This window comes from Rhynchophorus ferrugineus, unplaced genomic scaffold, assembly GCF_030347505.1.
Source record: "Rhynchophorus ferrugineus isolate W39M unplaced genomic scaffold, kcgeb_rfMv2 rfM8, whole genome shotgun sequence".
Taxonomy (NCBI): domain Eukaryota; kingdom Metazoa; phylum Arthropoda; class Insecta; order Coleoptera; family Curculionidae; genus Rhynchophorus; species Rhynchophorus ferrugineus.
The window spans coordinates 16,667,132-16,683,216 of record NW_027472587.1 but is presented as its reverse complement, the minus strand read 5'-3'; the positions used below and the strand labels follow the sequence as shown (position 1 = coordinate 16,683,216).

The following is a 16,085-nucleotide window of genomic DNA, read 5'->3' as shown; positions in this document are numbered from 1 at the left end:
TTTCTTTCTATCTGTGTTTCTTAAAGCTGCTAAACAATAGTATATATTTTAAGGGCTATTGTATATAGTTAAATTAAAGTCCCAAAAAAAGGCATGAAACATTTTAAATGGTAATTTTATTAAATCAGATATATTTAGCAAAACAACAATGAATAACTATAACATAATGGATCTTCTTATGATACACTTGATGAATTTCGGAAAATGGGCTTGGTACCAGTCTTGCGTCGCTTTTGCCTTATTGGCTGAAGTGGAGTCCATCGCTGAGTAGCAGCTCGACGCTTGAGTTTATTCAATTTTTGACCAAAAATATTATGTAAAATATTTTCTGCGAAAAGAATAATATGAGCTGTATGGTATAAATATTTTATCACCAATAGTTCCCCCAATAGATATTTAATCACCATAATTCCCCCATTTCAATATCACTGTCTATTTATTTATTTAAAAAAATAAAAATCTAAAACTGTTTTGACTCGCCCTTTTTCTTACAACAGCATTTTTTGTACAAAAAATTCCAGACGTATTGTTTTTATTTATCTTACTGTTTAGATTTTATAATTGATTTTTGCCATCTTGTTGTTTATGTCCTTATAATCACACGGCTTGTTTTCGTTTAAAATTTAAATTGGTTTCTTTTTGTGAAAAATAATGAAAACCGCTGTTTCATTTTAATATTTATTTTCAAAGTATTGTCGTCAATGTTTATACGTTTGCTTTTTATTACACTGGATAAAATTTTAATAATATTGAAACCTATAGCATGCCTAATATTTAAATAATTTTTTACAGTACGTCCTTTAAGTGTTGTAATACCGATGAAACCTCGACAACTCATAGCTAATGAAGAAATTACCATACATTGTGAGGTGTCTGGATCAAGACCTAAGGCGATGATCCACTGGATGCGAGAAAATCGCCCATTTTTACGAGGAAAGGTACCAAAACCTGCTCTATACATAATAGAACAACTCTTAAACAGACCGTAATAATAATTTCAGTTCCTGGAAGAAGGTACCAACGACACGCTGGTGCTGAATTCAGTCTCGTTCTCTCCAGTACCAGAAGATGACGGTACTATTTTGAAATGCGTAGGAGAAAATCCGAAATTACCCGATGTGGGTAAAGAAGATTCCTTCAAACTCAACGTTGTGTGTAAGTAATTCTTTAGATATTTTTATTATAAGTTAATTATTGTATTAGTTAATTTTTTATTGTATGATAGACAGTATGATTCAAAATAATTATCAGTTTATACAAAATCGAACATTTCTACCATCTTTATAATGACCACAAGTTAACCAAATCTGTTTCTTAAAATGATTAGCTATTTTATTTACTTTTCTGCACTGTTACCACCAAAGCATTAAGATTAATTAATTATGGTATATATTATTGATTATATTTATAAATAATATATATAAATATATATATATATATATATATATATATATATATATATATATATATATATGATAAATATAAGGCGATATAAATTATCGTCACATTTTTTTCCAAAGCCTACTTTCGGATTTCCACCTTCTACATTAGAAATGCACCGAAACCGCGATTTAGCATCCATTTTCCGAGTGCGGTGGGGTGAAGGGTTTGCCGAGCAATATAATTCTAGGTTAAGATGAAAAATGGCGGCTGTAATATTATGCCGCGGAGAAAAATACCGGCCTTGCGGCGTTACGACGTTATGGCGAAGGCGATCCTCCAGTTTTGGGTGAGGGGCATGTGGGCGGGGAAAACGAGGTATCGTACGTTGGGTGGTTGTAATTTTACAGTAGGAAAGAAACCGTGACAATGATTAATGATGATGAATTTGTGTGACAGAATTTAGTGTATATTCGTCTTTCTCGGTTGTTATTTCTTATCGGGAACCACATCATGACTGAAACATTTTTTCTGGTCATATAGTAGTAATTATATTTACTTTTTATGACCGATAAGTTACATATATTGAACGCCCAGTTATAGCAGAAAGTCAGTAGATATTTTAAGATACCTTTTATTCTATATTTTGGATGAAGGATCCATAAGGATCTATTCTGTTTCATTCTTCATTTACTGATATATACAATTTATTTATTTGTCATCATTAATTCATTTTCATATATTTTGTCACAATATATCTGCCTGGGGGTGCAGAAAAAGTACAAGTGCCTATTAATCAGTTTGTATGCTAGTTTGCCTTTACGCCTATACACTACACTGTCATCACACATATTTAACTGTTTAGCGAGTGTATTAGAATGCACTAATAGTCTTTCAGAATACTTCACACTAACACTTCGAATCACCCTCTTTATGGGATCTAAGGTGATATCGCGCTGAATCAGTTTGTTGGACACGTAATATGGGGATCGACGATGACTCACAACACTTTATTCTGGAACATTTAGAGGATATCTATGTTAGATTTGCTAGTAGTGCCCCACAGTTAAATACCATAGGTTCAAGTGGGTCTAAGTATTGACACATACAGCAGAACCTTGTTACCTAATGATAATTTAGATCAGCCAATACATTTGGTTTAGTTTAAGCCCAAGCTGTTTTGTCACTATATATTTTTTCCATATGCATTCCCAGATATGTAAAGTTGTCTGCTTGCGGAAGTTCATAATTATTCAATTTTGCTGAGGGACATGTTCTTCTAAAAAGGGCGAATGTCGCATGGGTAGATTTTTTCTCATTTGCTTTGATACGCGACGTTTTCAATCACAATTAGAATCACGATCTTTGTTAAGGTGAAGTTGGAGATTTCTTGTGGCTGATATTGGATCCTCGTGATGATAAAGCCGCTGTATCATTGGGTGTAGGTGAGTGTTTTCGTCACCCTGTTTGACAATAAAATGTATGTCTGTGGGGTATGGTTTCAGCAGTTGAAAGTGCGTATGGCGCAAAAGCTTGTCGAATGCTTGAGAAATATGGAGAAATGCAGCGGGGCAATATTTCTTATCTTTTAAGTTTTTGTTAATTTAGTTGACTAATTTATGTATTTGTTCTGTTGTTTCGTGTTTATTACGGAAGCCAAATTGATTGTCTGGAATAATATTTCTCTCCTCTGTGATTATTCTGAGTCTCTTAATGTATAGTTTTTCAAAAAGTTTAAAGATCATAGGTAACAGACTTATAGGACGATGAGAGGAGACTTCTTCTGATTTTTACAAAGGTTTAAGAATCATAATGATTTAAGCCACTTTCCAAGTGCTAGGAAAGTAATTAAGTCTTAGCATGGCGTTACATTTGAATGTTATTAATTTGATACACTTTCCTGGGAGCTTTATTAAGATTCTTCCAGTAATTATGTTAAAACCAGGAGCTTTGAGCATTGATTTCTTTAAGTATAGTTTGTTTTACTTCCTTAGCAGTAAACTACCCATGTGGCAGGTCCATTTAAAACGGAGTGTTAAGAAAGTCAAGTATGTGATTTTCTTCTGTTGCGAATATTTCAGACGGGTACAAATTAAATAGTGTTTTTAAGTGTTTCGAGAAAACTTCCGCTTTATCTTTATTATTCCTTGCCCAGGTCAATTTTAATGGATGGATTATTTTATTGGGGTTTATTAGTCTATATAATCAAAGAAGGACTACCCGACGACCTCGAAATCAAATGGTAGCTAAATTACAGCAACGTGGAAGCAATACAGCTACCGATCAACGCGCAGGAAATCAGAAGATTGAAGCGAATCAAACCACACGAACTTGTTTATTGTATAAGTAGTTTAGTTTTATTTTAATTTTGACAATAAATACTGAAGTATTAATCCCGTACTCGCCTTGCTTTTGAATTAATGCAAATGCCACAGAACAGTAGTAATAAATTAATATGTAAATTTAAATTGTACTAAGAATATCCCCGACAAAAAGAATATTTTAATAAAATTAGCTAATTGCAAAATATAAGATTAAAATTCGGACAAAACAATTCACTCTAAACCGTAATTTGATTGTAAAATCGAACAAAAAAGGAAGGGGGTGTTCCCCCTAATCGAGCCGTACCCAACGGTAGGCTCCGCTTTTAATTCCCCGAGTTCCGTGTGTGGGGTTTAACGTTATTTTATAAATTTGCATCGCGCACAGGCGCAAAAAGATCCAAGGTCCGGACGAATAAATTCGGAAAAAATCGTCCGAATTTTTCGTGGTCGCAATCGGTAAAAAACGGGACAAAAACTGCGCTAATGGGACGCCGGCTTCGGGTCCGACTAATTCGACCCCTTGTTCATTTATAATTAATTAATTGTGTCAATTAATTCCGGTTCTTGTCGAGTAAATTTCTCACTTGTTTCGGTTGCGAAAAATTCGGTTTAATATACGACAGGGGAGCTGGTTTAATACGGGGCACGTTCTAAAGGAAATAGAACCTTTCAACAACTTAGAAGATAAAAACCTATTATGTTTGAAAATGCAAAGGTTACTCCTTAACACTCTATAAAAGGAACATCAAATATTACATATTACAGGTATTTATTAACTACAACTATGACCCGTTCAATAATACAGTGAACTCAGGTGATCTACATTGAAGACGTTAAAACATCGCCATGTAGCCGCATCAACCTTGAGTTTTAGTTCATTTTAGACCTCATGTCATTTTTACCTCATTCTAAATCCCACATGTTAGTGTTATCAATTACTAGCAACAACACTTTTCTATAACCAAATATTAAATTAAATAAATTCTCAATCATCATTATTTTCCAATTTTCATTTCATTGGTCATTTATACCAAACCTCATATAATATATTTGAGGAATGAACAATATGTCCGGTGAATTAATTAAATTAAAGCATTAGTTTAAACCGCCTGTTTTAAAATCCGACACACATGGTAATTAATTAAAATTTTATTGTCGTTAAACGGAATTTGTACCAACAATGTCCGTCAACACCATGACAAATTCAATAAACACGAACAGAAATAATGACACCCAACGGTATTTATTAAACATTCCATAACATAACGATTAATTACTGAATATTCGGTTTTGTTCAAATTTTATTTTAGTTCACACAGCATTTGTATATATCCTTTCAATTTTCTTTCACTTTTAGCTTTAGTTTCATTAGTTATTCGTCATTTATTCGTTATAACTATAAAAAAAGAATTGCTGTTCGTTAATTTCGCTAAAAGTCGAGAATTGCTGGACCGATCTCGCTATATTTTATTCTTAAATATTTGGGAATATCCAGGGAAGGTTTTTATGAAGAAAAAATAAGAAATGTTAATAGCCGTATTAGTATGTCACAATTGCGTTCAATAGTGATAAGAATTGAAAGGGGTAGGTTAGTAACGAGTTCGTGCACATGCGCAGTGCTCATGTGATTCGGTTATAAATTGATTATATTGTACCAGTGGAAAAGTAAAATTGCCACACTTAGTCCCACTACGAGTTCCATTGGGTTACTGGGATAGGAAATGATTCTAACCACTTCTTGACCAACGTTCAAAAATATAATAGTTCAAATGTCGTGATTTAGCACACGCATATTATCTAAGACAATTTCATCTCCACTTTCAAGATAATATGATGAAAGTTTTTTGGTAACATTCAAATTTTTATCAGAAATAAGTTTACAATAACTTAAATCCATCTGTTAAATCTATTTTAGGGCAATACTGATGCTGTAATTTATTGCATTGTGGTCATAATTCAACAGTGAAATGAACTATTTTCAGAAAACTTTTTTTCATCAGAACAACGAATTATCCAATATTTTCAAAATAGCATTGGATCGGAGAACCATCACCATCCGACCGTCATAATATCATCATCAGACCTGACAAAACACCTGGTGGGGCTTGGTTGGCGTAATGGTCAAGACAGCATGACGTTCCTCCTATTGTAGCTATAGTCACGGGTTTGAATCCTGCTGTGGCATGGATGTACATTATATCGGGGATTGTAATTGTAAACGCCATTGTAGGCAGCAGTAGAGAACCCGACTCGGACCAACCATCCCAATCACGCCAATAGCCAGGCCGGATAAGTCTACGCAGTTGGTCATTGACCACTCAGTAAGCTTAATACCGAGGACCGTTGTTAAACTGTAGGTCCAGTCCAGATAAACCCTAGTTGGTTAAAAAGGAGAAAAAGACAAAAATACCACAAAGCAGTTACACAACAAGTGACTATTTTTATTGTCAAAAAAGACTTACAAGATTAACAATCTAATTATTTATTTATTGAAAACAATTAATTAATAAAAATTAAAATATTAAGTATTTTTCGTAACCCTCTAATGCGATTACATCCTACATCAACGGCCGTAAAACATTCATCCCCCTCCGGCAGACCGTTCATTCACTCTTCTGCCTGCCCTTCCTCCCCGCCTCCTCGCTGTCTCCCGTACTTTTGAACGCCACTTTTCTTCAAAACCGTCAAATTAATAAGAACAAATGATCCGTTCGCTGATTTACAGACAAAATAATTTCATTCGAAGGAAGGAGAAACGAAATAAAATATTTCGGAGGAGGCGCGCGGAGGGGGGCGGCGCGGGACGAGATCCGGGAAGCCGTAATTGTCGGTGAACGCGCTAAAATTCCCCCGCGCGCCTCCCCTCGTCCCTCGCCGTTCCACCGTCTATTCCACGGGGCGGGAGAGGTCCCCCTCGCTAATGAACCGTAACATAAACCTGGTTATTTATTGAGGTGTTTATTTAGCGTTTATACAAACCCCAATTTATTCGTCCTAAAAGGAGAGCGGCGGTGGGGATGGCAAAGTGTTGACGGCAACCGGGAGTCGAGGGGGGCGAAGTCGGCGGTGTACCGGGGGTGAGAGCTTCATGGTAATACCACCGAATTTGTTGACTAGGCCTGGAGGATTTATTCTAAACTTTCCTGGAACTTACTATATTAAATAATACATGAATTGTTTAGTAATTATGCATAGGAATCTTTGCTCATAAGCAGGCATGTCATTAAAAATAGTAATAGTTAAAAAGTCATTTTAAACATCTCTAATTTATTAAATGTTCATGATACATACTTCCTTTCAAAGAGAAAATACTTTACATGTAACGTTTATTCATAGTTTCATAAAAGCAGGATAAACCTCCTGTTAAAAATGTAAGTTTTATAATTTGTAATATTTATTATTAAAAGTATTATCTAAAAATATAATTCAGCTCCTGTATTAATATCTCTTTCTCTTATCATAATTTAACTGTTCACGATTCACTTTTCTTTGTATAATAATTGTGTTTGTAGTATATATCTACTTATTAGAGATTTATTCAAAACTGTTATGGAACTTACTATATTAAATAATACATGAATTGTTTAGTAACTATGCATAGGAATCTTTGCTCATAAGCAGGCATGTCATTAAAAATAGTAATAGTTAAAAAGTCATTTTAAACATCTCTAATTTATTAAATGTTCATGATACATACTTCCTTTCAAAGAGAAAATACTTTACATGTAACGTTTATTCATAGTTTCATAAAAGCAGGATAAACCTCCTGTTAAAAATGTAAGTTTTATAATTTGTAATATTTATTATTAAAAGTATTATCTAAGAATATAATTCAGCTCCTGTATTAATATCTCTTTCTCTTATCATAATTTAACTGTTCACGATTCACTTTCCTTTGTATAACAATTGTGTTTGTAGTATATATCTACTTATTAGAAATTTATTCAAAACTTTTATGGAGCTTAATATTTTAAATAATACATGAAATGTTTAGGAGCTACATATAGGAATCTTCGCTTATAAGCAGCATTTCAAAGATCACTAAACGCTTAAATATTCAAACTATATGAAGTTTCATAAAACAATATTGACACTACTGCAAAAAACTTTATTTTTCATAATTTAAAGATATACGATTTTCTTTTCTTTTGTATTCTTTATCATAACATGTATTATCTAAGAATATAATTCAACTCCTATAGAAATATTTGTTTCGTGTATCATAATTTAATTGTTCACCATTATCCTTTCTTCATATAACATTTCGTATTATATTTCTATTTAGTTGACTAATATGTTGTTATATATTATATTCAGTACATCATTTTTAATATAAAATTAATCTTTATTTAACATTTAATTTATTTTCTGATGGTTCGCCATTCTTTTATACTTTTCGTTCAAGATTATTAATTCCAATCAGAAAATACTCATTTTCATATAACGTTGTATCATAGTTTCATAGAAAAATGAAATTGACCTCCTGTAAAAATTTAATTTTTCATAATTTGAAAATTTACGATTCACATTTCTTCCGTATTCTTTATTATTCCATGTAATATCTAAAAAATATAAGGCCGTTTTATAAATATTTGTTTCTTTTATCATAACTTAGTTGTTCACGATTCACTTTTCTTTGTTTAATACTTTATTATTATATTTCCACATATTTAATTCATAATTTTATATATATGGTATTCAATATATTATTTTTCAGTACACGATTCATCTTTTTTGAACATTTAATTTATTTAATGGTACTTACCTTGTTATTATTAAAAGAGATTTTTTATAGTACATGTGCTTAGTGTTTTTGCCCCGTCTACTTCTGATACAGAATTTTGATGAATAAAGTTTAAACTTCGCCGCTCTCTTAGGTCTACTAATTTCGACAATTTCCATTTGATAAATATTAATTCTCAAATGTACTAATGTTTATTATATACATATTCACGCGGCTAGAATAAAATAAACATTATCTGTTACCTCCGCAAGTCGCTTTAACAGAAATCCGTCGGAAAAAAGAAGGATCTGTTTAAAATTCTATATGGCCATTAAAGGCCGAAATGTGAGCAATTATTTATACTGGCGGACGGCGGGCTACATGGAGAAGCAACCGGTGATGGCGGCCATTCTGTGTTTACCATACACGCCTCGAGGATACAGCGTAGTTGTTGGCGGTGTATTATTGTTCAGCCACGAAGCCTGTTTATCATTCAGAGTTTGATAGTCTGTTGTACAGTACTATGTTTTTTCTTCAGTATTAGTTGATCAGTTTAGTTAATGTTTATAGAATTCGCTTTCTTTGGTATAGAACAGTCTAATTATCAAAAGATCACCTTTATCCATAAATGTGTCTTCTAATTTGGGTACAATGTTTGATTGTAAAAAGTTAATTTTTGCAAAATATATACATTGTAATTTAAATTATTTTTAAAATTTTCTCTTTTCTTATATCAGCATGTAGAAACTTTTGTTAATACGTTATATACATAGTAGCAGATTTCAACGTTCTTGTTTTAATATTTATTTTGTTTATTTATTTATTTTGTTTATATAATCCAGATGATACTTGTAATATAACTAGATGACCCGATGTCCTATATATCATTAAATCTATCTTACAAATTTTCATCGGCAATAAATAGCCCCTACGCCATTTGTTGGCGAATTAAACATCCTCCCGTGCTAACCTGTATGTGTTTTGTCAGGATTGATGACGATATATGGATATACGATATATGGATAGCCGTCATATCGTCATCAATGGCAAGATGGCAAGTCGTTGTTCTGAGTAAAAAAAGCTTGTAGTTTTGAGAATAGTCGCTTCACTGTTGAATATAATTTTCTGTCTCTCGCTGGTCATCTGTGTAATTAGCAGATGATTGCATCTTGTCATAGGGTCAACCCAGGACTAAAGGAATATTGAAGGAAATGTAGACTAAAGAGTCCAATCATCAGCATCGAAGCCCATTTAAAGAATGAACCCAAAAATTTCACAGCAAAGTTTCAGAAAACATGAGATTTTCAAGATTACCAAACTACTTAATGTTTAATATATTACGTATTCTAATCGCGGTTGGACAATAGGGGCAGATAGATAAAATCAGTAATTAATATTCGCAAAACAAAAAATATTTTGCAAGCACAAAATCCTTTTTCACAGTAAAACGATTGATGACAATGACAATGATATTGTATGGATAAACAAAATTCTTTTTATTATATTCCTCACAATTTTTTCATACTTTCTCACTACAGAAACCATCCCTGAACCTGTACAAATATTTCAAACCCAAGATTCAGTGAGACTAACGAATAGCAATTTATTTCTATATATAGATAAAAACAAGTATATGTAAAATACACTGTTCATCTACATTGAGTTGCTTACTTAGAGTTCACCTTTCCATTTTAAATATTATATGCACATATCTATTATACATAATTACAGAGAATATGATTCACCTTTATGTTTTATGTTCTTATCTTATATTACTAAAGTACGGTATTTTCAACTTTATTTCTTCTTCTGTCCTCGATTTTATTACATCTCCCTCTCGTGTTTTATTTCGTTCGATTAATCGACGGTCCTGTGCGGACCGTCATAAAAGCGATTTCGATAAAATTAACGTTAAGATTAATTATTGATGAGGAGAGTGGCCGAAGTGACGGAGGGTGGTCTGGTGACCGTTAATAGTTTCACGCCAAGAGTTAATAAAACAGCACGTCGGCGATAAGAGATATTCGGGAGAGATTTACGATCGGTCGTTATTGAGCTGAAGAAAAAGGCGAGGACGCCATGGGATACTTTCAATAATGCGGTTTGGACTGATTTAAGCTTGGCTGGGTTCGTTCCTCGGTAGTGGGCGGCCGCTCGTAAAGCATTTAAAATATATAATCCAATATACCTCGTAAATCGTCACTTTATTAAGATTAAAGTTAGCTTTTGACAGTGACTGCCGTTTCAGAATTTTATCAACGGAAATTATAACTAACTTAAAGCATATTTTTATTATATATAATTAGGTTTGGCCGATCTATCACTATCCGGCACATTTCTAACAGTATTTTAGAATTCTAGACAAACTGGCGTTAATTGAAATAAGTGAAAATCGAAAGGAGCTATATCTGATTAATAAAAGAATTCTTGTTCATCTCAGAGTCATTTTGAGTTACTACATCAACAATCTGTTGGTATATAAACCATTTTCGATACCAAATATCAACAACTAAACAATAGCACAAGTTTACAAATTCGAGTCAACTTTTGCACCCAAGCAGATGAGAATTACTCTTAACGTTATTTGATGCCCTGAACTGAAGTCTTCCGCGCAGAGTGGTAGAATTACGCTGTCATAGCTACTGTCAGCTGACTGATATGATAATCCAGCGGCAATATTTCAAAATCGACTCAAAGTGTTTTTGTTACGTTTATGGATGATGTATGTTCGATAAACTCGAAAAATCATGAAAAATGTACCAAGAATTTGTATTCTTAGTCCGTTAATTTTATCGTAATAAAGGCTGACAAGTCATGGGTATCGAAATTATTTTGTAGCGCATGCAGACCAAAGCTTTACAAGTAGCCACTTGGTAAAAATTAATACTTTTAGTGTTCTGTTCGAACGTTATGGATAGAACATAGAAATCATGTAGATTATTGTTATTTTTGATCTATGAATGCCTTATAAATTCAAAAAATAGCGCAGTCTAAATATCCTGACGTATTATCAGTGTCGAAAACAGTTCCACATGGACAGTGATTTATTGCCAATTTGTCCAAGTACAAGTACAAAAATGCCTTTGGCGATTACGAGAAATGATTAATGATTGAAGAAAAACATTTAATTTCAAATGTTATTGCAGTAGCATGGTCATCGTTTCATGCTATGCAAGTGCTGTTCATAACTTTCTCAGTATTCACAAATTACCGTATTACAGGCAAGTAATCGACAATTTGTTGAAGAATTGTCACAAGGTTGGAACACGGGCATCTCTCAAAATATATTTTCTACATTCACATCTTGATTTATTCCCACAAAATTTGCGCGACATAAGCGACGAGCAAGGAAAGCAGCTATAAGATCTAAGTAATTGTTCAATATATTAAGTGTGTGAAAAAGTAACCCACATTTTATTGTGACACGTCATAAGCCTTTTCAAAATTAAATTTTTACCAAATTAGGTAACCATGACTAGAACACAAAATTGTATTCCAATGGAACATAATTTAACACGCTACCATAATTATTTTAAGTATACATATCCTCGACTACAGAAATATTTATATACAAAGCTAAAATGCAGAATGATGTCTTGATACTAGCAAATTAAAATCAATATTGCGAATTTTGTACACTATATGGAACAAGAAGGAAAAATTCATTCTATGGACTATGAAAGTACTTTGTTTTGTTGTATATTTGGAAATTCGTAAATTGGCAGCTGATTTATCACTTTAGGATAGAAGATAGACCTTAAATTGTTTAACGTAAGCATAATTATTAGTTAATCTAGAAAATTTTAGATACGTCCAAAACAGCACCATTTTTTTCTCAAATGTTTCTCAAAATGTCTCTGGTGTCACTCACTTACAAAGCTGTTGCATGTGCTAGGCTTTTAACTAAAAATTCTACTCTGATTGATAGGTGTCGACTATATATTGCTTTTTTTAATGGTATGTTTTATAGTAGTGTGAAAATTACTAAAAAACTAACCTATTTAAAGCACCACGTAGCATATTATAATATTTACAGCATTATCACAGACTACAACTTAACAATCCATCTTAAGAGCTCAAAAATTTCTCAGATAACGAGCGATAAGAACTGTTTATCAAATTTTTTCCCAAATTAGCTCCTGAATGTCATTCTGAAATATTTTCTACATCATTTAAGCCAACGGCGAATTGGAGAAAATACTCCGAAATAGTATAGCTCATCGATTGAGCGCTTCGCGTCCGATACAAAGCCGCTAACGCAATAACAGTCGGATTCTTCGTTAATTAAGAACGCTATGTTGTCACCTAGCATAACGGTCAACTAGTCAATTCACAAAATTAACTTTACAAATAGGACCCGAAGCAACACGGCCGTGATTACAATGCGTCACGATAAATAACGACAACAAAGCCATATCAAGCGTTGCATTAGAGTCGCGCAACAGTCGCCTCTTTCAAAGAACAATCGAACGGCAACGTTGCCATCGGACATTTCAATTTCATCTGGACGAACGCCAAACGAACGTGACATCGAAAGCGTCGTCGTATAACGCGCGCCAGCTACATGGAAAACACGTTTCAGTCCAGTTTGGGGCTGATAAATAAAAAAACCGACAAAAAAACCCACAGACGGAGAAAGAACGTTGGCTGGCGCTCGGAATAAAGAGATTTCGGCTAATCATGATTTTACCTTGGAGCTATATACCGTAACCCTACGTTTTTTTTTTCATTGATTCAATTTTATTCCGCGATTGCGATTGAGTGGGATTGAATTTATTTGAAAACAACCTTGTTTTTTATTTGTTTTTGATTCAGAACTTTGATTTATTATCATCAATCGTAACTAACAAATTAGAGAGTATTTTTTGAAGTGACAACTGTAGTAAACCTTCATTTGTAGAATTATTCTGCTTTGATGAATTTTTCTATTACATCTCTATGGTATGCTTAGTACAACCTACTTGTTCTTGCATCAATACAATACAAGCAACACTAGTACAGGATAAATATATAGTATTAATCTGGATTCCATGGGTAACCATGTCAATATATATTTATTAGTTAAGATATATGATTGGTAGAAATTAGCGGACCAAAAATTGTCTTATAGAAAAAAAAAGTATATAGAAGGAAGGCATAGTGCTTATTTGAATCAATGAAAATTAATTAAACTCCTTAATTTATTAATTTTAATGTACACATTTTCTATGCATATGATACACCTTTTCTTTAAATACACAATCTGCATTAGGATAGCTAATACAAAACGCTGCAGTAGACGAATATTGAAGTTTTTTCGAGATTATCAAACAAATATAATCAATGAACATTATTAAATTAATTAATTATTTTGATTGCTAGAATTATTTTTATTCTATGTATAACTGAAATGTAATTTAGACTGGAGATACGGTATGTCCACTAAAGTATGGCTATTAGATATATTTCTCTACTGCGATTTAACCTGTTCTATGTTCTATTTAAACAGATTTTATTTTTCAAAATGGATAGATGGCTTATTTAAGCCAACTCAAGGTGGTTCAAAAATGGAACAAGACGCATTCACCATTAAATTCAACCTCATTTAAACAATTTTTAATAAAAACCAAACTAATATTTCTGAATACACATTAACACTAATTGAATATTAATTAATTAAATTATTATTTCGACCATCCCACAGTGCTAATTGAAATTCACCTAAATATATGATGTATCAAAGCGCATTCACCATTTTATTGAACCTTGTTTTAACAGATTCGTATACAATTTTTAATAAGACGGGATGAAATATTATATCCTATAATGAATATTTTGATAAATATATAAATATGTTTGTATTATTTATGTATAACTGGACTCGACAAAATATAATTTTACTTAAAAACCATGTTCTGTTAAGGAAATGAAAAGAAAAATAGTAAAAAATGGTGTCATAAAATCAAACTAACGGGAATAGAACCGACGATTCCCAAAAATATTCGAATCGAACGCCGTCCCATCAGCCCGGCCGCGATAAACAATGCCCGCAAAAAAATAAAAGGGAACGAAGAACATCCAGCCAAAGAACCCGGATCCCCGAAATTCTGGAGACCGACCCGGCGCGCCTTGAAAAGAAATGATTTATGAATGTTTTTATTAAACATAAAGGGAACGAAGAAGAGTTAAATGGTTTAAATTTTCCTGAGGTCCCAATAATGGGCGGCGAAAATGCTTTCATCCAGACAGGTAATTTGTTTCCTGAAATTTCTTTTGGTCGAAGCGGCTTGACGAAGCCGATGTTACACGGGGACGAGACGAGGCTGAAAAAAAGAGTATCTCTGTCGCGGTGTCGTCAGCTTGATACTGGTGGGAAGCGGTACAGCGAAAACACTTTTTAAAGCTCGCGCGAAACCGAAGGGGACCGCGGAGGGTCCTCGGTGAGAAGGGAGGTTAGTGGGTTTGTATAAATTGGAAAAAGGGTAGAGAGGAATCGGGAATTTAAGCTGAAATGAGAAAAAAAGAGATTGTACGGTCGTAATAGCCTTTATAATTAACTGCCTGAGAGTTATTGTACAGAGTGATACCAAATGTTTTAAAAACCACGGTTAAAAATCATTAAAATAACAATACACTCATTTGAAAAATATATAAATGAATTGCTGTTCGTTAGTCTCGCTAAAACATGAAAACGGCTGGACCAAATTGGCCAATTTTGATATTGAAATACTTGTGGAAGTCCGGAAAAGGTTTATACTATAAGAACATATAAAGAAATTGCGAAGAAAGTAGAAAAAGTAACGATTTTGTTTTCCCATACCTAATATCTCTATCAGTGTCATTAATAGTTTCGTTATCATGAAGAATCGTCATTTCCATTGGTTGTCAAATATTTATGATTGAATTCGAAACTATTCGCCATTAGAATATATAACGTATTAAACATCGATGATAATTTCTCGACACTGGCCGATATTTCAGCACAATTTATATTTCATACAAATGCAGGTATTTTTTGATAGATACGTCAATTCGATAACACGGAAATCAAGTAGACAATAATGACATATGTCAAATGTAATAAATATTGTAATTGGGGTCGAGTAAACATTCACCAAAAATAGAGCTGAAATCCGTAGTGGTTTTTTATCGTAAAATATACTTTTATGTAGTCACTTTTAGGTTTTTATGTGTATTTCTGGTAACAAATTTCATAACTAATAACATCGTTTCTTCAAGGCATTGTATTATAAAAGTTTTTTGTTAAGGTTAAAATTTGTATCAGAAATAAACTAACAAAATGTTGAACAATTAAAGATACAAGGACGAATGAATTACTTACTTGGTGCACTGTAACTAATACCAGATTATCAATTCTTACAAATTTATATGAAAATGAGTCCTAAACTGATTCTAACTTATAATACTAGACTTTTTTCGAAAGAGCTACAGTAGAAAGAAAGAATTTAGTGAAGTTAATAAATAATAAATATCGAAAACATTTCTCATACATTAAGTTAAATGAATAATATCTAAGTCTGCTATAGCATAAATACATTTCTGTAGATCCAAATTAAATTAATGCTAGTTGATCAAAAAACTGTCCAATATATAAATATAAATAATGTTTAATAAATATTAACATATTTTATTTATATGCACTAAACTGTTCCTTACTT

General features: G+C 32.6%; 1 protein-coding gene across 2 annotated transcripts in view; it reads left to right on the top strand.

Annotated features, from left to right (window-relative positions):
* The window catches only part of LOC143201271 (protein turtle homolog A), a 461,942-nt gene that overhangs the window by 423,776 nt on the left and 22,081 nt on the right, over positions 1 to 16,085 (top strand). For both annotated transcript variants that reach the window (XM_076412222.1, XM_076412221.1), the window contains exons 6-7: positions 793 to 938; positions 1,002 to 1,155. In XM_076412222.1, coding sequence (XP_076268337.1) covers positions 793 to 938; positions 1,002 to 1,155 — 300 coding nt within the window. The remainder of the gene's footprint in view (positions 1 to 792; positions 939 to 1,001; positions 1,156 to 16,085) is intronic.